At 44.9% G+C, this 27,037-nt stretch overlaps 1 protein-coding gene across 35 annotated transcripts in view; it reads left to right on the top strand.

Annotated features, from left to right (window-relative positions):
- Positions 1–27,037, top strand: part of Arpp21 (cAMP regulated phosphoprotein 21) — a 161,502-nt gene that overhangs the window by 90,530 nt on the left and 43,935 nt on the right. For all 35 annotated transcript variants that reach the window (XR_012909943.1, XR_012909942.1, XR_012909944.1 and 32 more), the window contains 5 exons: positions 5,601–5,834; positions 12,878–13,059; positions 13,855–13,959; positions 15,250–15,510; positions 19,229–19,355. Coding sequence is in view for 31 of the 35 variants with exons in the window: in XM_075964338.1 (XP_075820453.1) it covers positions 5,601–5,834; positions 12,878–13,059; positions 13,855–13,959; positions 15,250–15,510; positions 19,229–19,355 (909 nt within the window). In the remaining 4 variants the exon portion in view is untranslated. The remainder of the gene's footprint in view (positions 1–5,600; positions 5,835–12,877; positions 13,060–13,854; positions 13,960–15,249; positions 15,511–19,228; positions 19,356–27,037) is intronic.

The following is a 27,037-nucleotide window of genomic DNA, read 5'->3' on the forward strand; positions in this document are numbered from 1 at the left end:
GAAACAAGTGGGTCCCTGGGGCTCAGTAGCCAGGCAGCCTAGCCTACTTAGTGAGCTCCAGGACCCCAAGGTGCCCTGTGTCCAAAGAATGGTGGGTGGTGCCCCAGGAAGAACAGACTCTTATGCTCAGAAAAAGAGACCGTGTGTGTGTGTGTGTGTGTGTGTGTGTGTGTGTGTGTGTGTATAGGCTTGGGGTTGGAATAGGCACAGCACTTAAACTGTCCCCGGAACTTAAACTGTGATTCCCAAAGGCCCCGGGTGTCAGGCCTGGGGTACAGGAGTGGATGGAGAAGCCCAGTTGAAGCTTAGACGCTGCTGCCCTGTACTGACTGCTTTTCCATGATCAGGCTGAGCAGAAGAAAAAGAGTGTGCACAAAGTCTGGGTCCCCTGTGCTGACAGTTTAGCGCAATTACGTTGTTGACAAATTCCTCCTAAGAAATTATCTCATGTTTTCCTACACAGAAGGCAAATTAATAGCGTTTATTCAGAGATGTTGCTGTATACATACCGCCGTGTTCCTTGGAGAGCGCAGGTGGGTGGGTGCCCTCTTCCTGAGAGCCCTGCTCACTGGCTGCGGAGCTCTTGATTTCAACTCTAATTAATTGCTCTCCTATCCCACTACCACGGCATCTGAAATCCACACAAGCCATCACAGTGCACTTGAACTTGTGTAAACTCAGAAAGGTTAAACAGTTTTTGTTCTGAAGATGTAGAAAGCAAGTGCCTTAAATGGTGCACTTCAACATTCCAGCACCCCAAAAGAGCTCTTACCGTTTTAAAATTAATCACCATTTTCCACAAACCAAACCCTGTCACTTCCAAAGCACAGCTCTTCGGAAGCATTTAAGACACTTCAAGAATGTTAAAACACCATGCTCTTTGGAGAACCATTAGTGATTATAAGCGCTTCAGACATTTTTTTTCTTTTAGTTTAAGTGTCTGCCTTCAAAAGCATGTCAAGGTGCAGGCATGGAAAGGGAAAAGGTTTTTTTTCTTTTTCTATAAGGAGATCAAGAGAGGATGTCAAAACAATCTTAAAACTTCCCAGGATGATTTTATGAAGTAAACCTGCCAGTTTTGCTGTCACCAGCTTCAGAACAGGGTTCTGATTTATTTCCTCATTGTTGTAGTTGAGCTGAAAGCTTTCGAGGTCTTTCAGAAACCAAATGTGCTTTCCGAAGATGGGACGTTGAAGTTACTCTTCTTGCGTAGGTTCCTGCTCTATCTAGGTGTCAATGAGACTTTCTCCATGCTGGAGACATTGTCTCTCATCAGCACCAAGCACGTTACTGAGTGCAAACATGGGGTCACTGGAGGCTGGAGCCCTTTGCCAGAAGCCCAGCACAAGTCTAAAGAGGTTGAGGATGCTGTCACACTGACCCTAGGGACATTCGTGTGATGGCTTTGTGCTGTAGTCTTCTTCTCTGGGGTCGACAGTGTGGTTGAGCTTAAACACAAACTTCCTTTTGGCTGTGCCCCTCTCCCCCACTGTTGAGCTCCAGAGCGATGTTCTCAACTTCAGCACAGTCAGAGACAGAACGACTGGTTATGTCATAGATCGTGCCTCCTCCAAGGTTCATAAGTCAGTAGGTGTCTAGTGGAGTCTGACAATATGCCTTCGCAGCAAGGTTCCAGGGAACAGTTGATGCACCCGTCTATGCTATGAAATGACCTCTCCATAGACATCAGACTTCCTTCCACTTGTACCATTTAAATGGCTGCATGACTTTATTTTCTGGATGTAATTCACTTGTGTTGCTGTCTGACTCCATGCCAACATACAAAAACTGCTTTTGATGTTCTGATATTAATTTTAATGCCCTACTTTTAATTTTCTAATTCAAATGCAAAAGACCTTATCGTTCCACCACTTCCTCTTCTTTATTTTGGTTACCGCAAGGAACAACCTGGGTATTTTCTTCTTCCTAATAATTTTGGAAGTCTCAGATCACTCTGCTGAGCTCTGACTCCCTGAATCTAGAAATATTTTCTAGAGTTATTAAGTAAGAAATAAGACTCGTATAGCTTGGCATGAGAGAAGAAAAGCCGTGTGATAGAGAGGAGCTGCTCACTGTGATAAGGCCATCCCTGAGACGTGATTATTAATTTGTACTAATAGAGAATGTTCTACCGCCATTTATCCCTTAATTTGAAGTTTTGGGTACAGAACACTATTAGTTAGAACACTATCCTTTATTTATTCATTCCTTTGCAATTTCATACATATATACAACATATTTTGAGAAGCAGCACTAATCTATGAGTATAAACACAAATATTTAGAGGGCATAGCACCATGTCCATTTAGTAAGACAGGACAATTAGCCTCCCCACTAGAGCCTAAGACCTCCCCAAGTCATCAGCTTTGACCATGTCTGTAGTACCAAGAAGCAATTCCCTCCTATTGAGTGAACCTCAAATCCAATCAGAAAGTGGTTGGTTACTTTATAGTAATCAGCCCACCATTGCACCAGTTGGTAAACCTTGCCAGGTATGTTGGTAGTGTCGCACACAGGATAAAGAACAGTAACTTTGTGGGCATCCTGTATAGCGCCTTCCAACAGTATGAAAAGCTGGCCAGCAGGAAGGGACCCCCCAGTTCAGTTCCCGTTTGACTTCTCTATGTACTGCAACTAAAGAGTGAGGACATCATCTTTCTTGATGTCTAACACTTTGTATTCGTTATTTACATCTAATCATTTCACAGTGTATCAGAACCAGTCTCACGGTGTATGACGTCCATACATATATCTACTCTAGAGTTTTGGCTTTTGCTCTGACCTTAATATGAAGAATGAAGAAAAGGAAGGATGTTTTGATGCATAATACAGTATGTATGAGCCTTGAGCCTTGTTCTAACTACATCAAGGAAGATGTCTACATTTATTTTGCAATTGTATTTGTGAAAAATATCCAAACAGACAGCCTATAAAGGGAAGGATTTTAGATCAGGCATTATGTATGGAGAGTTAAGATAAAGGTTTGGGATTGACTAGTGACTACTAAAACCTATTGATTTCCTTTGGGGCAATGAGAATTTCTAAAATGGGCTAGTAACAGTGTTTGTACTACTTCAGCAATAGAATAAAATACATTTGATTCCACACTATAAAAGATGAATTTTATGATACATAAAATATATGTCAATAAAGCTGTTATAGTGGACAAATAACCTGGTGGAATTAAAAGAAAATTTTACATTTTATATTATAATGCTACTGCTTGACTAGTTGGTAATGGTGGAAAAAGTTAAGTGTGTGTGTGTCTGTCTGTCTGTCTGTCTTCATTGAGCAACTAGAGCTCTTCATTCTCTGTCTCCTCCTATTTTTCCTCTTCCTCTTCTTTCTTAACCTTCTTTTTTCTTCTTCCTTTTTTCCTCCTTCTCTTCCCCTCCGAGTCTTCTTTCTTCATTCTCCCCCTCCATCTCTTCTTTTTCCTCCTTCTGTCTTCTCTCTGTGTTTTTCCATCTTCTTTTCCTCCATTTTCTTCTATTTCAGGTTTTTAAGCATACTAACTTCAGTCAGTCTAATATCTCAAAGCACACAAATGATTCCTGTTTTGTGTAGTGTAAAATTCCAACTGTCAGTTGCTGCCGATCTAACCCTCACTTTCCTCTTATAAGATTGCTTTGTGAAAATGGCTCCCACATCTAAGAAAGGCAGCCTGGGGTGTAAAGTAGGAAGAAACTGGGATTTCTATCTTAAAGGCACAGAAACACTCTAAAAACATGGAGATAAAAAGAAGTCAAAACTTAGTCAAGTATGGAAAACTCTGCCCTCTTTCCCCTCTTGCTCCTCCCCAGTCTGGAGGGTTTACAGGAGAGAACTCTGAGGTTGAAGTCCAGGCACTTCCTAGAGAGCTAAGGCATGTTAGTGCAGACTGGAGCTAAGGCCCCTTCCTCCTGTGCTTTCCCCTTCTGTCTCATACTTCCTAGTCCTGAATTTTGCTTTGCTTTGTAATTTCCCCTTTTCTTTTTCCAGAATCTCTCTGGAGGGTAGACTGAGCCTCTCTTCTAGCTATCCTGGTGTCTTTTGCCTCTTCTGCTTCCTGGAAGCCACTATGCACCCCTCTGGGAGTAACTTTGTATTTATCATCTTCTAGAACTTGGCTAAGCTTGGTCAGGGCCCGTCGCTACCTGGATGCCACTTGAGTGACAAGGGTGAATTTGATCTCTGGCCTGCAGGTTTAGAACTTGGATTGTGTGGGAAGTCAAGTAGCCTGAGCTGGACTTAGATGCTCCCACATGGTTTACAGGCTCTGGAAAACATATCTGACAAATCTAGGACCCATTCTGATCTCCAACACCAGGTTTCTGTAGACATTAGACCACTCACAGCGCAAGCATGGCGCTTGTCACACAAAGACAGTGTTTAAATATTTGCCCTGCCTTCCATTAAGCCCCTGGAAAAAGGAAGCCGGAAAGAGTTTAAAACTCTTGGAACTTGAAACTCTCAAGTCTTCCAAGTAGCAATTTCAATATGATTTAAACCTTTGAACATGGCTCACCCTGTGCTGGTAGCGTTCTTGTGAATGCCCCTCTTTAGACAAGAACTTCAGTGGCTCAGCTGTACAGACTTACAAATGGCCCATGCATACACTAAAGCTAACCATCTAACAATCACTGGATTCCTGTCTAATTCTTTACCAGTTTATTTTCTCAAGCCTATGAACAGATGCTTGACAAGGAGCAAGTTAACAAAGCAATGGTTTATTTGAACTCACAATCTGAAGATAAAGTCCATCATGGAAACTAATGTTTCCATAATGTTCAAGGTTGCTCCCAGTCAGAAGGTGGAGAAAATGCTAGAATCCAGACGTAGCTCTTTGTCTTCAATTCTCAGTCCTATACCTGCTCTGCCAAGTCATCCCTTTCCCTATAGCAAATGCATTTTATTTTTAAATGTAAATTTTTATTTTACTTTTACTACTATTTTTTTATTTATTTTTACCCGTGTGGCTGCAGGTTTAGTTCAGAGCTACAGTTCTTCCGGATTTGCTCTAAAGCATTATAAAATAACTCCCACTCATGTGTTGCTGTGTTCACAAAAGAAACGATCCGGCTCTCCACTTATATAGGGGATAAATAAGTTCCTATCTGTCCCCTTCAAATTTAGCTGTACAAGGGGCTTGAGGAATACAGCTTCAGAAACATGCATGGGGTAGCATGTCCTAGGACCCCCCAAGTTGACATCTCTTTATCCTCCACCCTGTCCCTCTTTCTTATCAGTCTATCAATCTCACTAAGAGAAGTATTTCACACAGCATTAAATACTTAAGAGATGGGAATTTGCGGGCGTAGCTTGACTCCCATTTACCAGGTTATCTCCTAGAGCGGACTTGCAAAAGTTGAAGAAATATTTGTTTTTAACACCCCACCCCCTAGAAAAAAATGTCATACCTGGAAGTGGGAAGCAAAGACTTCCATAAATACAAGCTCAAAATTCCAAATGTGGAATGAATACTGGCTAACCCCATCCTTCCACACACATCTCAAACTCCCCATGCTCCCTTATGAAGGAATCAGCCTTTTAATGTCTGGCTACTGTCTCTTCACTTCTCTGGGTACCAAATGCTCTGTTGCTTCCTATCTTTCTGCCAGGTTCTGAGTCTTCCAGCAGCGCAGGGTCCTCAGGATCGTTGTCCCGCAACCACCCGCCTCTGCAGAGCACGGCCCTGACCTCTAGCGTGGCAGCTGGTTCTCCTGGTTGTATGCCCTATTCAGAGAATGGGATGGGGGCCCAGGTCCCTCCCAGCAGTACCAGCTACATCCTGCTTCCACTTGAAACTGCAACTGGTATCCCACCTGGAAGCATCCTTCTTAATCCACACACAGGTCAGTCCTCCCCTCTTCTGCTGGGGACACATATTATCAAAGCTTTGTTCTTCTGTTGGATAATTGAAATTTGCTATCAAGTTTCCTGAAAAATTATTGGGTGGGGCAGAGTGTGGGGACTACTTTGTGGTGACTTTGGGGGAGATCTGGGTGATAGCTGTGTGTGTAAATGCATCAACATTCATAGAGATCAGAGGCTTTCCAAGCTGAGTGATCCTTCTCAAAAGGTCGGGCTGGAGCTGCATGGCAGATCACTTGCCTAAGGCCTTGGGTTTATTTCCCAGCCCTGAAATTAGAGAGGAGGAGGAAGAGGAACAGGAAGAGGAGAGAAGAGGAGAGGAGAGGAGAGGAGAGGAGAGGAGAGGAGAGGAGAGGAGAGGAGAGGAGGAAGGAGATGAAAAGGATACCGGGAAGCAGCTGAGGCAGCATTCACTTTTCTTGAGCCCTTCTTCTCTGACTATGGAGAGTTCTATCCCATTATGAGGACCTAAAATCAGAGTCAACAGTGTCTGAGCCGGGCTATACCAACCCAAACTTGGGTTTCTCACACCTAATGCTCAGTATTATGTCTGATATAATTTTCACTCAAAGGCATCCAGGCTTGCAAGACATCCCATGGATCCACCTCGGCTCCACAATTATAGAAGATTATAGAACTTTCCCCAGCTCCTGCAGATTTAGAGGAACCCACATGAGCAAAGAGAATAATAACAAGCTATTAAGTAGCTCCTCGTGGGGATAATAGGGCCAGGCTACTTACTGTAGGGCTGGGAAACTGTCCTTCCATAATCATGGCTCATTCCATGATGAATAGCCAGTTTCCCTAGGGGGCCAGATAACTTCCATGTAAGGTAAATTGAAGAGAATTTTTAAGGACAGGTGCCTAGGCCTTCTCCAAGACCTCTTTGTCAATACCCTTTAGGATCTCAAGAGGGAGGAGGACTCTGCTGGCTGAAGCGAACCAGCTTCCCTAAGAAGCAGACGAAAGTCCGGCCACCACATAGAGCTGGGAGTCTAGCATCTTATTAGAGCCAGAGAGAGAGAGAGAGAGAGAGAGAGAGAGAGAGAGAGAGAGAGAGAGAGAGAGAGAGAGAGAGAGAGAGCTGACACACCTAGCATTAAGAGCTTTTTATTTGTGACGGGAAAGAATGGAATTCTCTGGAAAGGAGTTTGAAGTTTAGCTCTGGTATGTAGATTACTTCAGTAATCTAAGCTTGAGAATGCAACAGGCGAACATCTCACAAGAGTGATCTATCTCGCAGGGCCGGCTCACGCGGAGAGCGGTACGGTACTGGTAATTAGGATCCCCGGTGCAACATGAGAGCTATGGTAAAATAGCTCCCGGGGTAACTGCGTGTCCTTGTGAAGCAGATGGCTCATCCTCAGAGCACGGAATTTGATGGAGACATTCTGAAAGTGCCATATGTATGAGAGAACAGAAAACATAATCCCTTTATTGAAAAGCACTTGAAAGGCTCCGATCGGGTACTTCTGAAGAGCCTTTCTGGATGGCTCTGGTTTTATTGGGATTATTGTAGGCTTCACAAAGGAAATTAAAGGACACCAGTATCATATCCAGTACTCTGGGTCCTGACTAAAGGATGGTCTGATTGTTGGTGTGATAGCTTTCTTGTTGATTGGGTAGAGGGCTTGCAGAAAGGAGCAGCAACAGAACATTCTTTTTTGTGTGTGATGTGTTTAAAGCAGAATTCCAGAGTGTCTTTTAAAAAGCACAATGGTATGTTTTGTAGAGTATTATTAGCAATGATAGCGTGGCTTTGCATGTGTGTGTATTTACGATTATATGCAATCGCATTTATTTAGCAAAGAAATAGAATTCTGCTGGCGCCAAGTCCTGATTCTCATTCATTGGCTGGAGTCACTTAAGGCTGTTATCAAAATGTCTCTTTTTGAAAAGGGCTTTCAAAACTAGAGGGAAGGCGCTGCAGAATGGCTTCTCTACAGGCGTTACTCTGCTCTGACAGACACTAGGCATTGAACTACCCCTCAGGAAAAGACCACGGTTATTGTATTTTATAGTATAACTGAGTGATGGAAGGGGAGAAATCTTATTTCCTGGCTAGGTAGATGGCTCAGTGGTTAAAGCACTAGGTGTGCGGGACTGGGGATCCCCAGAGTGCCTGTGAATGCCTGGTGGGTGTGGAAGCTTGCCTGTAGTTTGAGAGTTGGGAAGGTGGAAACAGGAGATGCCTGAAACACACCAGCTAGCAAGACTAGCCACATTTTAGAGCTTTGGGTTCAACTGAGAGGTCTGGTCTCAATGAATAAGGGACGAATGATTGAGGGATACTCCTAACATCAACCTTGACCTCCATAAACACATGTGCTTGTGCTTACACATATGTGAGTGTGCACACACACATACACACCTGTGCCCACATGCATGCAAACATAATATGCACAAACAACAGACACATGAAAAACAGTGTATCTCTTCTTTCTAGAATGCCTTTAGTTCCATTGATTTTAAAAAAATCTATATGCAGGGATGGAGAGATGGCTCAGCGGTTAGGAGCACAGAGTGCTCTTGAAGACAATCCAAGTTTAAATCCCAGTCCCCCCAGGTCAGGTTCCTCACAAGCATCTGTAAATCCTCCTTCATGGGATCTGACATCTCTAACTTCTGTGGACACACACACATGCATGCACACTCGTGCATGCACACACAAAAACTAATAAAAATTTGATCTTAAAAAGGAAACACAGATATATGTTTAAAGTATGTAATATATACTGCACACCTACCAGTGGATGTGTATGTGTGCCTGTAAGTTCAGGAGTTACACATACCATGTGATTCTTAAATGACCTCTACTGTAATTTATATCTTCTTGGCTGCAAGCCCATCCTTTACCGCTGTCACCATGGGTGAGGAATCACTCTTCATATCAGACACACAACACAAATGCTTACTTGTTAAGCACCAATGGTACCTTATTACCTTGTTTCCCAGGGCCTTGGGCAAGTTCCCTTGTTAGCTCATTTTAAATCTCTTTATGGGAAAAGATTGAACTATTAATTAATTAATTTTTTTATCTATTTTTTTGGTTTTTCGAGACAGGGTTTCTCTGTGGCTTTGGAGCCTGTTCTGGAACTAGCTCTGTAGACCAGGCTGGTCTCGAACTCACAGAGATCCGCCTGCCTCTGCCTCCCGAGTGCTGGGATTATTAATTAATTAATTTTTGATTCCCTAGAGTGACAGACTTCTAGGTATAAGTACTGGATGGTTACTGGTGAAATAATACCACCAGGTATCGCATGTATTTATCTAAATAGCACAGACATTTCCTACCCAAAGTCACATATTTGAGGATGTGCTCCATCTATGAAATTAGAATTGGCTGAGCTCGCAAGATTGGGTCAGTGGGTAAAGGTGCCTGCTGCCAAGCCTGACCATCTGAGTGGGGAAAGAACTGACTCCTACAAGTTATGGCCTGGCTTGCTGATACATGTGTGGTACATGAACATGTATGTCCCAGTCATGCTTGCTTGGTACACATGCTTACCTACTGAACCCTCTCCAACAGATTTGAATTTTGACTTGACCGCACTCTTTGCCATGATCTTCCTTCAGCTGTCCTGGATTCCCTCCTCCTTTGGGTAGCTTCAGCAGAAGTTTCGCTGCCATCTAGCAAGACCAACAGGCAGCCATTACTCATGATCTAGCTGAGGCCCTGTCTGCTGTATTGTCATGCTGCTGTCTTCATCTTGTGCAAATCCATGGCTGTGTAAAGGTGCAATATTTTAGGGGGCGCTCGCTCTGGAGAATCTCTAGGTATGCATCTTTCAGATGCTCCCCCTGGCTTCTACAGTCCTAGAATTTCATCAGGATTCCCAGACTCTGTTTATCCAAAGTGTTTCCACATTGTTCTCAAATGGGCCCTGAAATGTTGGTCAAGATGTCCTTCAAGGGCTGAGCTCATCTTTGCCTACATGATCTGACGTCATTTGCACACATGGCCTTCTACAGAGCAGGAAAGCAAAAGCCAGCCCACTGCCGTTCTATCAGGTAGAGAGCAGACATGCTTTGGTTTCGAGAGCTTGGGACGGTGTTATTTCTTATGTGACTTTCCTTGTGTTTGTTTCCTTGTTACTAAGATATTTAGAAACTCTTTATAGGGAGGGGGAATTTGTAGTTATGTTTTATTTTATAACACTCACTGGGGGATGCAAACATGCCCCACTGTGCCTATGGAGGGCAGAAGACAGAGAGAGAGCTGTGGAGTCAGCTCTCTCCCTCTACTGTAGGGATTGCTGGGAAGGAACTCAGATCATCAGGCTTGGTGGCAAGAACCCTTACCTGCTGAGCCCCCTCACTGCACTACAGTCGGTTATTTTAAGTCTTTTTTTTTATTTTTTTGCTTTCCTGCAATAATAACAAAGTGTTCTGCCTTCTGTAATTACCCAATATCACCTATTATTGAAATAAGAGCAGATAAATTGATGCGGACTGTGGAAAACTCATTCAGCTAATATTACGCGTTTGAAAGGAATGAGTATTTTGTATCCAGTCCCTGTGTCTTCCCTTGCTTTGAACTAAGGGCACTCGGGCTTCACTCTGACATCAAGCATCCCACCCCCCCAACCCGCCCTTGCCCGATGTTCATGCTGTGGCCCACTGAGCCTGCTCCTGAAGCTTCTGCCACAGTCGCTTCGATCAGATGGAAGAAGCTCAGGTCCAGCCGGGTTTTTCTTTCCCTTCAATCTCCTCAGCTGTCACTCAAACTAATTGCTTGTATCAGTGTGATTTTGTGTCTGGATTGGCTGGATTCATTGGACACAGAGGAGTTCTGGTGGCCTGACTTAAAAACCAACAGCTGCCGGGCCCAGGTGTCTTGGGAAGTTGCTTTTGTTCTCTTCTCTGGCAACCATGGTGACTTTCCTGGGCGCTATACCTTTCCCTGGTGAGCATCCAACTGGCGTTTTCCTTTCCCTGCCCTTTCCAGACCCACCCATCTCTGTCTAGGGGATCTTTAGAACTCCTGTAGGAGTCTCTTTCTTTGCACACAGTGCGCTAATCACATTTCAAGCCGAGATTGTAGTTTATCACAAAGTACATCTGAGCATTCGGGGTTCTATTCTAACCAGAATTATAGGTAGACTTTCATTATGCCTCAGACATGGTGGCTAAAAGCTAGGCCATAATTAAAATCAGGGACTCATTCACGTGTGTGCAAGAGAGCTAGTGAGTGTTCACGTATGTGTATTTGTGGGTGAGTGTTTATACAGGTACACATGTTTGTGAAGGTGTAGGCCCATGTGTGTGAATGAATGTGTGTGTGTGTGTGTGTGTGTGTGTGTGTGTGTGTGTGTGTTTCCTATGAGGCCATAGGTAAACTGCAGGTGTGTTTTCATAGTGGCTATTCAGTTTGATTTTGAAACAGTCATTCATTGCCTGAGATTCACCTGGTTGGTCTACTGCCCAGGGAGCTCCAGGAATCCTCTTGTCTCCACCTTCTCAGCATTGGGATTACGGAAGACTAGAACATTCAAACTGAAAAGGGCCCATGAGATGTGGGAAATGAGACCTGAAGAGAGGGAGGTGGGTAGGGTAATAGAATACATGTACTTTGTAGCTAGAAGGAAGACAAGGGGGAATAGAAGTGTACAGTAGGGATGGAGATAAGAGAGATGTGGAAATCAGTCAAAACTTGATGTGGGATTCCCCTCTGCATGCTGTGAATATTATTGGTTAATAAAGGAACTGCTTTGGGCCTATAGCATAGCTATAGGGAAACAGAGCTAGGTGGGGAAAACTAAACTGAATGCTGGGGAAAAGAAGGAGTTAGAGAGAAACCATGGAGCCTCCACCAGAGACAGACATGCTGAAACTTTGCTGGTAGGCTACGACTTCATGGTGATACATAGATTAATAGGAATGGGTTAAATTAATATGTAATAGCTAGCCATAAGAAGCTAAAGCTAGCAGGGCGATGGTGGCGCACGCCTTTAATCCCAGCACTCGGGAGGCAGAGGCAGGCGGATCTCTGGGAGTTCGAGACCAGCCTGGTCTACAGAGCTAGTTCCAGGATAGGCTCCAAAGCCACAGAGAAACCCTGTCTCGAAAAACGAAGCTAAAGCTAATAGGCCAAGCAATGATTTAATTAATACAGTTTCTGTGTGATTATTTTGGGGCTAAGTGGTTGGAAACCAACAAGTGACCCCTTCTTACTACAAAAACTAAGCGTGTAAAAGAAAATGCTATGAGATGAGGAAACTTGTTCACTTACTAAGTAAGTCAATGGCAATGGATAAAGAACCTCAAGTCGTATGCTTGCAGAAGTGCGAGGTGGATTCATTCCATTCCCTTGTTTAGAGTATGCATTTGTGGGACCGTAATATTTTTTATTTGAAGCCAAGCAGTGGTGGTGTACACCTTTAATCCCAGCACTCAGGATACAGAGGCAGGTAGATTTCTGTGAGTTCGAGGCCAGCCTGGTATATAGAGCGAGTTGCAGGAAAAGCTCCAATGCTACAAAGAAACCTTGTCTCAGAAAGCTAATAATAATAATAATGACAATAATAATAATAAATTCTTATTTGCTGGCTAGACTGAGTAGAATGAGTAGAAGCAGAATTGCTTTGGCAGATGGTTTGTGACTGGAGGTAGTCGGAGAGGTGTAAATGGAAAGTAGCTGCTATGATTCAGAATACATTATCTTGCTGATGACTGTGAGATGCAGGGGGCAAAACATAGGGCTGCATGAAGATCGCTCCTGCACAGCCCTCTCTACTGGGCTCCACTATCCACAGTTGCCCCTACCTTGGCAAGTCTCCCCGAATGAGGTGGATTTATTTGATGCTTCTTAAATTACCACATGTTCACCTGGGCATCCAGTTTAAACTAGTTTGGGTCACAAGAAGTAACACATTGTCCTTGGAGCAGGGTCCGGGTATTGAATTCCCATTGCTTGCACTTTTACTTTAGGGTATTTTCAGAGATCTATGAGGGAGCTTTTTTCCTGTAAGGCAAACGGTGAGAGACACTCATCTGAGCCAGGCTCTGTATGGCTTCATTTCAGGTCAGCCCTTTGTGAACCCGGATGGAACTCCTGCAATATACAATCCTCCTGGAAGTCAGCAGACGCTGCGTGGCACTGTTGGAGGGCAGCCCCAGCAGCCCCCTCAGCAGCAGCCATCCCCTCAGCCCCAGCAGCCGGTCCAACCATCACAGCCCCAGATGGCAGGGCCATTGGTCACTCAGGTGAGGAGCTGGCCGGAAGGAGGGAGCAGAAGGGCTGGAAGGTGAGGGCTACACAGGCTTCAGTCAGCAAATCATCTAGGAGACACGATGTCTTGTGTAGTCTCCCTACCCATCGAGTTTTTAGGGAAAATCTTTCTGAGTATAATCATTGCTTGACACAGTATTATGAGCTCATACCCAGTGCAAGTAAGTGTCTGCTGAGTGAGAGTAGGTACAAGGAAAAATGAATGCAGTTTTTTAGGTCTAAGTGCTGTTTAATGTGAAGCAACAGGTACAATTTATAATCCCTTCTGGGGCTTTGAGTTAATTCATCCACACCCATCAGATTAAATGCTCATGTCTGTAGAAGCAGCCTCGAGCTTTTCCTCAGTGGGAAGAGCAAAAATCAGCAAGTCCCAAGTGACCTGAATGCTCATCCCTGGGCTCCTGAGAAGTGTGCCCAGACACTACCTTCCCTAGGAAGGCACAATGGAACTCGGTGTCCCAAGCATGCTCCCTGGAAGAGCCTCCTTTTTATCTTTCTACTTCTTGAGCAGTATCTGTAGGTCCAGAACCTCTAACCAACATCTAGAGCCCATCGCTGACTTTGTAAAAGCAAGTTTTCTTGAGCTTCCTCTAGACCAAGGCCAACTGGCTCTGGCACACACAGCCTTAGGCTTGCCTGTGTGATTGGTTTTCCTTTCTGCACTGAGTGATCTTAGGGAACCTGTTAAGGACAGCAATATACTTCCCAAGGAATGGAATTGCAGCCCCCAACACTCTCCTGTTACCTGACCAGTGTTTTCTTTCTTCCAGTCTGTCCAGGGCCTGCAGCCATCTTCCCAGTCCGTGCAATATCCAGCGGTCTCTTTTCCCACCCAGCATCTCCTGCCTGTGTCGCCAACGCAACACTTCCCCCTGGTAAAGTATCCTATGTATAGCACATTTATGTACACACACTCACACACGAACTGCACACAGCACACACACATGCTCATACACAGCATTTTCATGCTCTACAGTTTTCCTGTTCAGCTATAGATGATGCTCAATGCATAGCCTGTGGAGACTATGAAGTTGTTGTATATGTGGAGATGTCTGTGTCTGACTGATAGATACATCCATCCCTCCAAGAAACTTTCTTTTTTTTTTCCACCTGTTTTCCCTAAGTCAGATGCTTCTGCATTCGAATACCCCTTTTAAGGTTGACTGACTAGATGGTGGGGAAATGACTCAGTCAGCAAAATGTTTGCTCAGCTTTAGGAACTGAGTTCAGATACTCAGGACCCATGCTACGAGGTGAGCATGTACTGTAGACTCAGTGCAGTGGAGACAGAAGTAGGAGGACACTCTGGGCTTCCTAGCCAGCCAGGCTCGCCAAACTGGTGAGCTCCAGGTTCAATGACAGACCCTGTCTCAAATCAAAAGCTGGAGAAATGTCAGACAAAGACACCCAATATTGACCTCTGACTTCCCATGCATATGTACCCGTGTGTACCCATGCCCACATACGCACACATGAACATGGACACACACACAAAGTTGACTGGCTAGGCACACCCATTGTCGTTAGAGTCTGATGTCATGAACAAACAAGTGATATGATCTTGCTGTAAAGTTGTCAGAACTATCTAAATCTCTGAGTCAGGGCACTGAGTACTGTAATCTCCTGCTGCTGTTCCCCTGGGAATCCAGTTCCCTATTTCCTTATACATTTCCCTGACTAGGAGTGGGTCCTTGTGGAAGCAGCACGCAGTCCGTAAGCACCAGGTTAGATCCAGGGAACCAACCTTCTGTGAGATGGGTATGTGGATGCCATCCCCATTCCGGCAGAAGGGCTTGTCTTCTTGCAAGCAGGCAGATCCAGACTTGCCACTGGAGACCAGCTGACAGCCAACCTCCGCCCCTTGCTGCAGAGCCTCCTCTCTGGAGCACGACCCCTAAACGATAAAGAAATAATTCCCTTCTATTGAGGGAACAAGATTTGGGTCAAATTGCTTCCCACCTCCTGACTCTCCAGCTGAGCAAAGCTTGTTTTCTCGCGTTCTTGTTATGTCTGACAGAAGAATTTTTTTTATCTCATTTTTTTTTCAGTATATGCTTCCTCCTTCTTGCTCTGCTCTCAAGTGTGAGTGTGTCTGCCTCAGTTTGCCTTACTCATGACCAGGTTCACCTTCCCTCACAAGCTCTTCACTTCTCTCCCTGTCACAGAGAGAAGAGGTGGCCGCACAGTTCAGCCAGCTGAGCATGAGCCGGCAGTCCTCTGGAGACACCCCAGAACCTCCCTCGGGCCCAGTCTACCAGGCCTCCCTCATGCCACAACCAGCGCAGCCACCAAGCTACGTCATCACTTCTGCAGGCCAGCAGCTCTCCACAGGGGGCTTCTCGGACTCTGGCCCGCCCATCTCCCAGCAGGTCCTGCAGGCCCCGCCCTCTCCCCAGGGATTTGTACAGCAGCCTGCACCTGCACAGGTAGGGGTGGGCTTCCCTTCCCTTTTTCGCCACTGATGATTTGTGGCTCTTTGATGTCTGCCACTTGTCCTGCCATCTTGTTCATAATAGTCACCGGCACCAATATGTTTTGTCCGCTTCACCAGACATGCAGTCCTGGGACACAGAAAGTGAGTCAAATGAACCTCACCAAGGTTCTAACTGGGAGATGACCCATTTTCCATGTGCTGCTGGCGTAAGGCCATGGGAAGGATTGACTCGGGTTAGGGAGATGGCTCACTCGGAAGAGTGCTTTATGTACACAGATGAAGACCTGAGTTCAATCCCCAAAACCCACATTCAAAAGATGGGTGTGGTGAGGCACACTGCAACCCCAGGCCTGCATAGACAGAAACAGGTGTATCCCTGGGACCTGATGGCTAGCCAGTCTAGCCAAATCAGCCAGTCCGAGACCAGTTAGCAGCCCTATCTCAAAACCTGGGAAATGACATGTAAAGTTGGCTTCTGGCCTCTGCATGTACACATGCACACACACACACACACACACACACATACAACGTAGGCTTATATGTGATGTTGTTTCCATTGGGGAAGCTGGGAAGGGGATGTCCCGAACCAGGAAACCTGAAATTCTCTCCCTTGCTGCTCAAGACATTTGTTTTCCCTTCTTATCACTTCAAACCACCCTCCTTCTGGGTCTAAGCTACAGATAGGCCTGTCTGTGTGAATACAAAGAACAGGGGAAAACCAATGCCCGAGGTCCTGTCCTCTGCCCCAGGGGAGGAGGAGCCCACCCCGATTGCACAGGTAGCCATTAATCATATTTAATTGACTGGAGCATGGAAGGCACCACCGATCACCGGTTTTTACTGTCTTCTCTAAGACTGATTATGTGTTCCTTGTTCAGCCCCAAACATCTCTGGGGCTCTCCTGGGTATCCCTTGCAGAATATTGGAAGTGATTACTGTCAAGATGGAAAATGCACAGCAGCATTTTCTGGTCCATTTTCGAGGCATGCATTTTCCCAACCAGTTCCCATCCTAATTATGAAGTATAGCCTGGGAGGTGCAGCTTAAAGTGCATGTCACCATGGTGCCGCTGTTCCGCTGCCTTCGCGTCGTGAATAAATTATTGTCTCATCAAACCACACAAAACCCTACACCAGAAAATGATTCCTCTTCAGTTGTTCATTTTGAGTGATTAATTAATAGTGCACCTCCAGTCACCATCTCAATAATATTTTGTCCCTGGTGGGATTTAAAGTGATCTTTAAAATAATTTAAGTAATAGGAGAAATTATCCCATTAATGTATTAATTATTTTACTAATAAATTAATTATTTCAAGTTTTATTATTGGGAACAAACAGACCCATAGAAACCCATAGATGTAGGTCACAACCCATAGTGACGTCTGATGTACATTTTAAGTCTAGCTAGCCAACTATGCAGCATTGAAAAGAGTCAATCTGTAGATGTATGTCTATGGAAATATGTTCAGTTTCTTCAGAGGACTACCTTGAATGCTTGTCTCCTCCGGCTTGTGTATGCTTTCTCAGTGCCACTAAAAGGAATCATCAAGACTCATGACTGAGGCTAAAAGCCACCTGACATGGAGACCGAACATAGAAGAAGAATCTGTTGCTTCCGGTTATTTCTTCCCATGACTTATTTCTTTCCTATCTTAATCCAATTGTACTCTTTACCCTTAATATGGTCAGTTCAAAATGTGCGTTTCACCCCTTTAGATCATCTTTATTCTTTTCTCCCGTCAAAGTTTTCATGCTGGTCTTTTAAAGTATTTCTCTGGGCTCAGCTCACTTTCCTTCTACTTGGATGATTGCCATAGGAACATGAAAACCTGGGCTGGGATTACCAGCACCTATAAAAGATGGGTGTGGCTAAGCACATCTAAATACCAGAACTGGGGGAGGGCCAATGGCAGAAACAAGCGTATCCCTAGACTTCATTGACCTCCCAGTTTAAATAAGTTGTTGACCTCCAGGTTTAGTGAGAGACCTTATGTCAGGAACAAAGTGGAGGGACTTTTCTTTTATAAAGTAAGATGGTTCATTGGTTAACAGCACCTGTGGGTTCTGCAGCGGACCCAGGAGCAGTTACCAGCACCTACACGATGCTCCATACCGATTCATAATCCCAGTTCCTCTTCCAATTTCCACAGATACTTCACACGAACATAGTGAACATACATACATGCAGGCAAAACATTCATACACAAAGAGTAGCATAAATAATTTTAAAAAGGAAGAGTTGTTGAAGAAGACACCCAACGTCATGCTCTGGTCTCCACATACACATAGCTACTCCCATGCACACACACACACACACACACACACACACACACACCTTCTACTACCACACCCCCACACAGAGTGGAGGGAGGGAGGAAGGAAGGAAGAGAGGGAGAGAGATAGTAAGGTTAAATCACCACGAACAATGCATACAATGAGTAACTTGCCAATTGTGGGTCCATCACTGCGGCAGAATAGCTTTAGGTTCTTCCAGCCCCTGGTCTTGGTCGTCTATAATACTAGAAAGTGAGAACAAAATTCATGTTGATTCCATGACATTGCAGAACCACAGCCGTACCGGGTTTTCTTTTCTTCTACCTTGGGATAAAGGTAGGGACCATATGATACACTCTAGTAGAAGGATGGAAAACTGCTGTAGGATTGACATAAATCAGAAAGTAAAATAGCCATAAATGTCAGAACTATAAAAAAATTGGCTCATAATCTTATTCTCCATACACAGCTTGTAAACTCTTAGGTTTGAAATGGTCAGCCACTGTTCTCACTTCAAGAAAGATGATAAGAGAAAAGCCAGAGGCCTGGGAATAGAAGGACATAGCTGAAATCAGTAAGACAGCAGTATTACATTGGCATTAATAGGTAGGCAAAGACGTCTTCTGTATCAGGACACACTTGATCTCAATGAGAAGATTTAGGATGTTTTCACTGACTGTCAGTCATTAAATGGTATACAGAAGATAGGCAGGCCTAGGGTCGCGGACCTATAACCCAGCATCTAGGAAAATGAGGCATTAAAAGTTGGGAATTCAAGGCCTCCATACCCATGCTCACACATGTGAACATGTGTGTATATATATACACTCACAAGATGCTTGGTATATAGCTAGGGTATGCATAAAACCCCAAGTTCAACCCTCACTACCAAAAATAAGTTTGTAGAAAATACATACAATATCTTGCCGCAGGTTCCATTTGTTTTGCATACCTGCATATTTTGATAGAGGCTCTGTGTCAATGACTCTTTGAAGCCTTTACTAGACATCAGGTGGCCTTTGGCTGCTCATGACACAGCCATCAAGTGGCCAGGACTCCTTCTAAGAAACTAATTTCTTTTCCATAAAGACTGAGGGTTGCCAGTCACGGGGAGTCTCTGGCTTCTTTCTGCTGCACGGTAGATAGGTGTTTCCCTGGTGACTATATCCTTCCTCTGGCAGCAGGATAGCAAGGCTCCTTCAAGTGCTGGCTTAGGAAGCCAGACTTCACTTCTGCCTCTTTGCAATGATCAAAGCAGGTCATGGAAGTTCCTCAGCACCCAGAGCATGAACAAGAGATAGCTCCCATCACAGGAGAAAGAGCCTGCGCATTGAAACAGGGGCGAAAGAGGAGGACGGTGGTCCACCTTTACCATCTGCCACAGTTAGATGACACACAGTTCTCATCTCTGCTTCTCTCTTGCCACGTCCCACAGATGCCTGTATATTACTATCCATCTGGTCAGTACCCTACCTCAACCACACAGCAGTACCGGCCCCTGGCCTCAGTCCAATACAGCGCTCAGCGGAGTCAGCAAATACCCCAGACAGCACAGCAAGCAGGTATGTGAAGCCTGTTTCCTTTCTGTGCTCTGGCTTGGTTCGTTCTGATGGTGAATTTCATACATGTACCCAGCGGATGAGTACCCAAAAGAGACAATTTAAGTCGCACGTTTTCCCTATCCAGGGAATCTAACAAGACATGTGATAAACTGTGTGGGAAATTCACAGGTAAGGGAAGGAGACGAGGTGTGTACCGGGCCTATGCATGTGCAGTTGTTCCCCACAAGCTATTTTTACGGCCTCTGGGTTCATTTGAAAGCAGGGAGACCAGCACGTCCTATCTTTCCAGCCTGTACGGTCTTGCTTTTTCCAAGAGAGTATTTCCACGAGTTCTCAAGGAGTCAAATGAGGGTGTTTTGACACCGGCCTAAGCCTCCGACCGGTCTTTAGAAGAAGGCTCCTGACCATGCAGCGTGCACTGACGAAGGCCACATGCCTGTCACCCAGAGCGCGGCAGACACTGTGCAGCTGGAAGGGGGGCCGATGCACTGTAAGAGAGTGAGTAGTAGGTCTCACAGTGAACCGGTCTCTTTCCCTGCTGTGTCCCACACCAAAGAGAGCCAGCAGCAGGCACCTGCCCAGCAGGGCTGAGGGGATTGCCGCTAGGCAGAATTCTGGGTCTTCCTGCTGACCTTGCTGCAGGGGAAACTGCTAATTGTCATGCTGAAGATGCCTGGCGGGAGACACTGCCTCTGTAAGTAGGTCACGCTGAAGAGCAGGGCTCCTACTGTGGCTCTTCCTGAATCCCTGCTCTGAGATCTGATATCTGTGCCAGATAAATGGGTAGACAAATAGATAGTACATACAGATAACATGTGGGTGACATGGATAAGATTTGTGCCGTTTCTATAGGCTAGAAAAAAGAAGATCCCCAAGGCCGATGTTGCTACAGCTTTGCCAGATCCAGATCGGAGACAGAATTCAGTGCTTTTACACCTTGGATGGTTACATGTTCTTAAAGTTCAAATTATGACCTAGTTAAAGTCTTTGAGGAGAAATTAGAGCAACCTACAACCGCCAGTTTTTGTTTAAATGCTATATTCCTTTGGGACCCCTGAGCAGCCTTTGTACTTCTAAAGAAGTAAAAAGCAAAGGGTTTGAAGTTGTTTTTAAAGGATACCCTTGGACCATGCATTTTGCAATTGCCAGGAAATCTCCTGCATCCTCTAGGGACTAGGGACTGTGTTGTCTGTCCTGTTTAAGCCTTCAGGATAGCACATTTGCATACCAAACTCTCCCATCTTTATCTGCGAATGTTTATAACTATAATTATGATTTTAGGGCTGTGAGAAAGTGCAGATGTTAAAATGCTTGCCACGTGAGCATAAAGACCCGAATTTGAGTCCCAGAACCCAGGTCAGAAGTTTCAAAAGGAGTGTGATGGCTTGAGTTTGTAATCCCAGCCCAGGAGAGGCAGAGACAAGGGGACCCTGGAGGCTAAGGGGCCAGCCAGGCTAGTCTGCTTAACAAACACAGAGCCAGCTAGAGGCCCTGTCTCAAGCGCCAAGGTGGATGGTCCTGAGGAATGGGATGTTCTCTTGCCTCCACACGGGCGTGGATACCTACACATTCCCCACCCTTGCATTCGCCTGAAAACACATATTCACACACAGTTATCATGTAATCTTCCAGACCTCAGTTCCGACGGTACCAGAGAGAAGCTTGCCTTTGTTTGGGTCAGAGTTGTATTTGGAGGAGGCACAACGCAGGTCATTAATTCTACTGATCTCATGTTTCTCTAACAGAGGGTCGGTGTGTGACTTTCAGAATTCTAAAGAATTATATTAGTCCCATGATAGGGTGTCATGGAAGGATGGAATGTGGCTACAACTGTGTTGCAGTCTCCTAAATACAGGGCTTGGGTCTGTGTCCAGGTCTCAGGGAGTCAGGTGCTGTGTTAACTGAGCCCCAGAATTAGGTTTATCACAGTCACTGGTCACCCCTTGGCTGTGCCTCCTCTCCATTGTCTGTTCTGATGACTGACAGCATATGAGGAAGTAGCTGTACTGTAGCATTTTCATTTCTTTATAAGGCATCGTGGCAATATTGAAAGATGTGGAAATTCCCTCCTGTTTCCCTGGAGGATACATGTAGATGGTCTCAATCACGTGACTTGGTAACCTGGTGTCTGACTCATCCCAAGTTTTATATAGCACCATAGATTCGCCATCTCTAAAGAGAGATGGTGACCGGTGACCCAGTATAATAAAGAGCAAATCCTAAGGATGGTTCATGTTCAGAGTGGTGACAGGCAGATTCCAGGGCCTGGATGACAGGAATTGAGAGGAAAGGAAAGGGAAAGGATTCACGAATGACACGGTCCCCAGATGTGCCACCACCAGCACACAGATGCAGACCAAGACCTTTGTGCCCCTAGGTTTGATGGCTGCTCCTGACACCTGGTCTATCACCCCAGCAGAGCTTCCTACAAGGTTGATTTTACTGTGGATTGGTGGCAGTTGTTATCTCAGACTCACAGAGACTCCTGTGCTGATAAAATCCAAGTGGCCAGCCTCCCACAGCTGTTCTGTGATAAAGCATGTGTGTTCTATATTCCATAGGTCAGAAGACCTTTGCTGAGTCTAGTGAAGCCAGCGGAGTTTGCACATGCTGTGATTGGCTTATTTGTGGGAACAATTCTCTTATTTAAACATAGTACCTTTAGACTCACAGTTCTAAACATGTGGGTCTCAGCCACTTTGGGGGTTGAATGACCCTTTCTCTGGGATCACATATCAGATACCTTGCTTAGCAGATATTTATATTATGATTCCTAACAGTAGCAAAATTACAGCTACAAAGTAGCAATGGAACAATTTATAGTTTTATGGTTGGGGGCCACCACAAAATGAGGAACTGTTTTAAAGGGTCCCAGCAACAGGAAGGTTGAGAACCACTGCTTTAGATGGTTTGTGACAGCTGTGTTTTCCAGAGGAGCTGTGCAATACCACCCCACCCTCATCCCTACTCCATTCCACCCTCATCCCCCACTCTACCCCCACCATCTTTAAGGACAACTCAACTCTGACCCAGTGTCTACAGACATGCTCTGTCTCACTCTTCCTCCTGTCTTCTGGGCTGTCACATAATGGAACATTTTAGTCCATTAAGGCCAGGGAGATTTCTCCCTATTCTGCTTCCGGATACTCCCTGTCATTCATATTTAATTGTAATAAAAGGCCTCTCTCTCTCTCTCTCTCTCTCTCTCTCTCTCTCTCTCTTTCTTCTACATTCTTGGCAGAGTTGATCCCCTGACAGTTGCTATGTCTTTTCTAGCCCTTAAAAACTCCACGTGCTAATTTATTTTATCATTTTTCCCCATTATGCATGTTATATGTACATATTATATATGCATGTGTTTGTGCACTATGCATTTATATAGACAAACTAGTGTCTAGGTGGGCGTGGCAAGCAGTGACTCGAGGCTGGTGCTGGGAATGCTTCGTCGCTCTTCCGCCTTGTTCTCAGATTGGCTACTCTTCCCAGTCAGCATCCTTTGGACTCCACGTTCGAATGCTGAAATCGCAGGCAGGCCACCATACCCATCTGGTGTTTACTGGGGAGCTGGGGATCAGAACTCTGGTCCCCAGGCTGCCCAGCAGGTGCTTTCCTCCCTAAGTTATCTTCCCAGCACAGATAGTGAATTCTTATTAAAAAAAAAAAAAACTGGAGTCCTTACAACTGGCTGAGCAGTACCCTGAGTGTGCCGATATTAGTCACACTGGGGACAAGATTCTTCCTCTGGGGGAGAGAAACAACATATCCACAACCACATCCCCAAAGGAGAGAGAACTTGCCTCTTTCAGCTGTGAACTGCTCATAGCCCCTCACTGTGTGTGGGCCCCATTCGTGCTACCTGACAGCCATTGCTGCTGTGAGCTGACGTGTTCATCGGCCATGTCATGACAACAGATCAGAATTTCCCACCTCTCTACCTTAATCATTAGCACTCACATCTCCCCCCTCCCCCTTCCACAGTGTTCCCGGAGCCTTGGGTGGGAAGTATTGATAGATGTGATTGGTCTGCAGCTGAGTCCTCGGTGGCTTCCTCTCAAAAAGAAACTTCTGCGACAGAAGTTGAGAGGAACACAGATCCATAGGCATAAACATAAATATTGAGATGGTAGTCAGACAGAATGAACATTTAGCAAAACAGCAAGTCTCTTGTTGGCTTCTACACACTGTTGTTTAACAGCGATAATATCCTCCAGGGTTAGATAAAATAACAAATATGACAACAACAGGCAGTCCACCATTCTGCCCTCCTGTCAAACCAAGAAAGCCTGCGTTCTTGCGTGCCACGAAACTGAGGATTTTCTGGTTGCAGAGCAGAAAGAGAAAATACCCTGAGCAATTCCTAGATTGTGTTATAACTGCTGCAGGTGATTCCCCCTGGATCTTGACAGCTATGGAAGCGATTCATTTTTTCAGGTTTATTTTTATTATTTTTATTTATCTGTGTGGAGTATGTCACATGTGAGTGCAGCCATCCGTGGAGGCCAGAAAGGGGTGTTATTGTGAGCTTCCTGGTGTGAGTTCTGGGCACTGAGCCTGTGTTATCTATAAAAGCAGTATGTGTTTTTAACCACTGAGCTTTCTCTCTGTGGGAGATATTTCCTGTCTGGTTTTTGTTTTATTTTTATACAGGGTCTCACAAATCTCCACTCTCCACCTCATTCATTGGCTCTTAGATCTTCTCGCACCCCACCTTCCAGGGTTGTCCCTGATCCCTGGATGGGAAGTATTGATAGACTTTATTCACAGCCTAGTCTGATCCCAAACTCACTCTAAAGCCCAAAGATGATCATAAATTCCAGATTCTCGTGTCCCCACCTCCCAGATGCTGGGATTCTAGGCGCGAGTCATCACACCTGCTCTTACCTCTGTTCTAGAAGGTCCTTTGCCCTGTGCACTTTCCTTATAGCCAACTGTTTGCTGAATGACTTACATGGGGCGAAAACTGTGCTGCAGATAGAGATCTATCTGTGAAAATGCCTTATATTCTAGATTATAGCTCAGATGGACCACATGAAGGGAAGTCCAGTAAATACCTCCCCGCTCAGGATCTCACTCATAAACACCCATGACCAGTTTCAGTACGTGAAAAAAATCAAGATGGGCTGGAGAGGTGGCTCACTTAGTGCTCTTGAAGAGGACCTAGGTTCCATTCCCAGCACCCACATAGTGCCATGTAACCATTGGCAACTCCAGTACCAGGGATCTGATGCCTTCTTCTGGTCTGTGTGGGAACTTCATGCACACGGTGCACATGCAAGCATGCAGGCAAACATTAATACACGTAAAAACGAAATAAAAGATGACAACATGGGAGGTTGCTGGGAGAAAAGTTTCAGGGACGATGGGTGAGAGGAATAAGAGTCTAAAAGCTCAGAAAATGTATGAAATTGTCAAATAATTTAAAAAGAGAAAAGGGACAGTATATTGTACTGAATAATCCAAACAGATTTGTGAATTTTTTTTATGTTTATTGAATGCATTTCTGGTCTGTTTTTAAGTCTCTGTGTTGAGTAAATGATGCCCCAATGGCCTTGAGATACTCAGGTTAGACTGGAATCCTCTGCAAAGACAGTGGTAAAGGCTTATTTTGCTTCCCTCCCCCCCTTGACTGAGTCTTACTCCATAGTCCAGCCTGACCTTAAACTCTCAATCCTTCCACCTCAGCCTCCTCCAATCTCAGATAAATCTCCCTTGGACTGTGCATACTAGTCCTAACAGCCATCAGGACTCAGGACTAGTATGCACAGAAGTGGAACATGAACATTTGACGGCGCTCATTGAAGAAACTGAGCCTAGATCATCCTTCTGCCCAATGCTGTCTCTGGTCAGAGAAGGCTGGATGCTCCTGAGACTTGAGTACTTTCAGACTGAATACCAAATGCCGCTTTCAAAAACCACACCTGCTTACTGTGTCAGACAAAGTTCTTGAACATGTGAGCTGAGAACCACCAAAGGCAGAGAAGCCATGAGAGGTGCAAACAGATCCGAGTGTGGGTAAAATCTCCAGGTGCCCTGGAGATCTGGCTGCACTTGACTTTCAGGCTTCTGTCAATAATAGACACATGAGGAAATTTGAGCGAAGGGACAGCCAGGCCAGGGAACGTAGATTCTGTTTGTCTTTTTAGCTAATACTATGATAATAGGATAACACAGAAATCTCCAGGTAACGCTCTGAAGTTTGAAAAATTTCAAACATCACACCTCCATCCCGCATCTGAGGAGCCACGGGTATGCAATGATTTCTTCAGGGAAGGATTGCAGAGTAGGAGGGAGTCAGCCTGTTGGAAATACCAGCTTAAAGATTAGGCATAGCTGCGTTTATGTCTATCTGTGTTCATTTTAGTGTGTACAGGGAGTGTGTGTGTCTTACAGAGGGATTGGAAGGGGGTAGGGTGGCTGGAGAAAGTGTGAATATTTAAAAGCTAATGGAAACATCTCAGTTGTTCAATTCAAATATAATGGGATCATAGCTGTAATTAAAGGCTGTTGAATGGGAAAGAAGGACGGTTGAGTAGATCAATTCCTTTCAAATGTATACATTGTTAAAATTCTGACCTTTTTCAGGGGGGCAGTACCTGGAGACGTAGGAAACTGTAAACTATGAAGTGCTAATTTTGAGTGTTGAGATGCTAGGAAGTGACCCAGGCTTGAGAGCTCACCCTGTCACTGCTTGGTCCCTCATTCTCCTACAATCCCTCTGTGCTCTATGGGAAAGAGAACAATGAGACAGTTTTCATGGTAGTTCTGGCAAGAACATCCAATTATCTGTTGCATGAGTATGTTTGAAAATAGATCAAAGCCACAGTCCCCTTTCCAACATGCCTGCACGCAAGCTCTATAAATAAGGATGTGTTTAGCTTTATTGGTCTCTTCCTTCAGGTACGTTATTCTATTGTAATGGCGTACTGTTAGTATTAACAACCCTGAATAAGACTATTACTGCTTCCCTAATGTTCTGAAGCAAGTTGGCGATGGGGCCAATTACACCTTCGTGGAATCTATGTGCTTATTTAACCAGGGCTGACAGCAAGTCCTATATGTTCAGTCTAACTTATTTAGCAGCTGGTGTCGGTGTCATTTGGGAAAAGTTTTGCCTTAAATAAGTCTCTTTCCTCATTCTGTTTACTTATTGTAGTTCATAATGGGACTTTCCGCTTCTGGGGTTGGGTGGAAACGGAGGGAGAGAGAAGAAAGCTGCTCAGTGGCGGAAAGGGAGTATAATTTGGTATGATAAATAAGATACCGTCATGTATGGAGTTAGGGAGGTGGCTTGGTCATACAGTTCTTACCACACAAACATGCTGAGCTACATTCAATCCCCAGAATCCACATAGGAAGCCTGGCACAGGGAACTCTCTGTGACTCGGTGTTCATTCGGTCTAGACACAGTGGTGAGGGCCAGTCTCATTCGGTCTAGACACAGTGGTGAGGGCCAGTCTCAGTGAAGAGACCCTGCCTCAAAAAATGAGGTGGTAACAATAAAAGAAGACACATCAAGTCAACCTTCAGTCTCCGCATGCAAATGTGCATGCGTGTGCACACAGAGAAAAGACAAAGAAAATGATGCTTTAATGTACAGCCATTGGGATTTTATTTTCTTACTTTAATTTTCCTTCCCTGGGATTTGATGATTTTAGAATGGATTTGTTTAATTATTTTACCTA

The sequence above is a fragment of the Microtus pennsylvanicus genome, chromosome 3 (assembly GCF_037038515.1).
Source record: "Microtus pennsylvanicus isolate mMicPen1 chromosome 3, mMicPen1.hap1, whole genome shotgun sequence".
NCBI lineage: Eukaryota > Metazoa > Chordata > Mammalia > Rodentia > Cricetidae > Microtus > Microtus pennsylvanicus.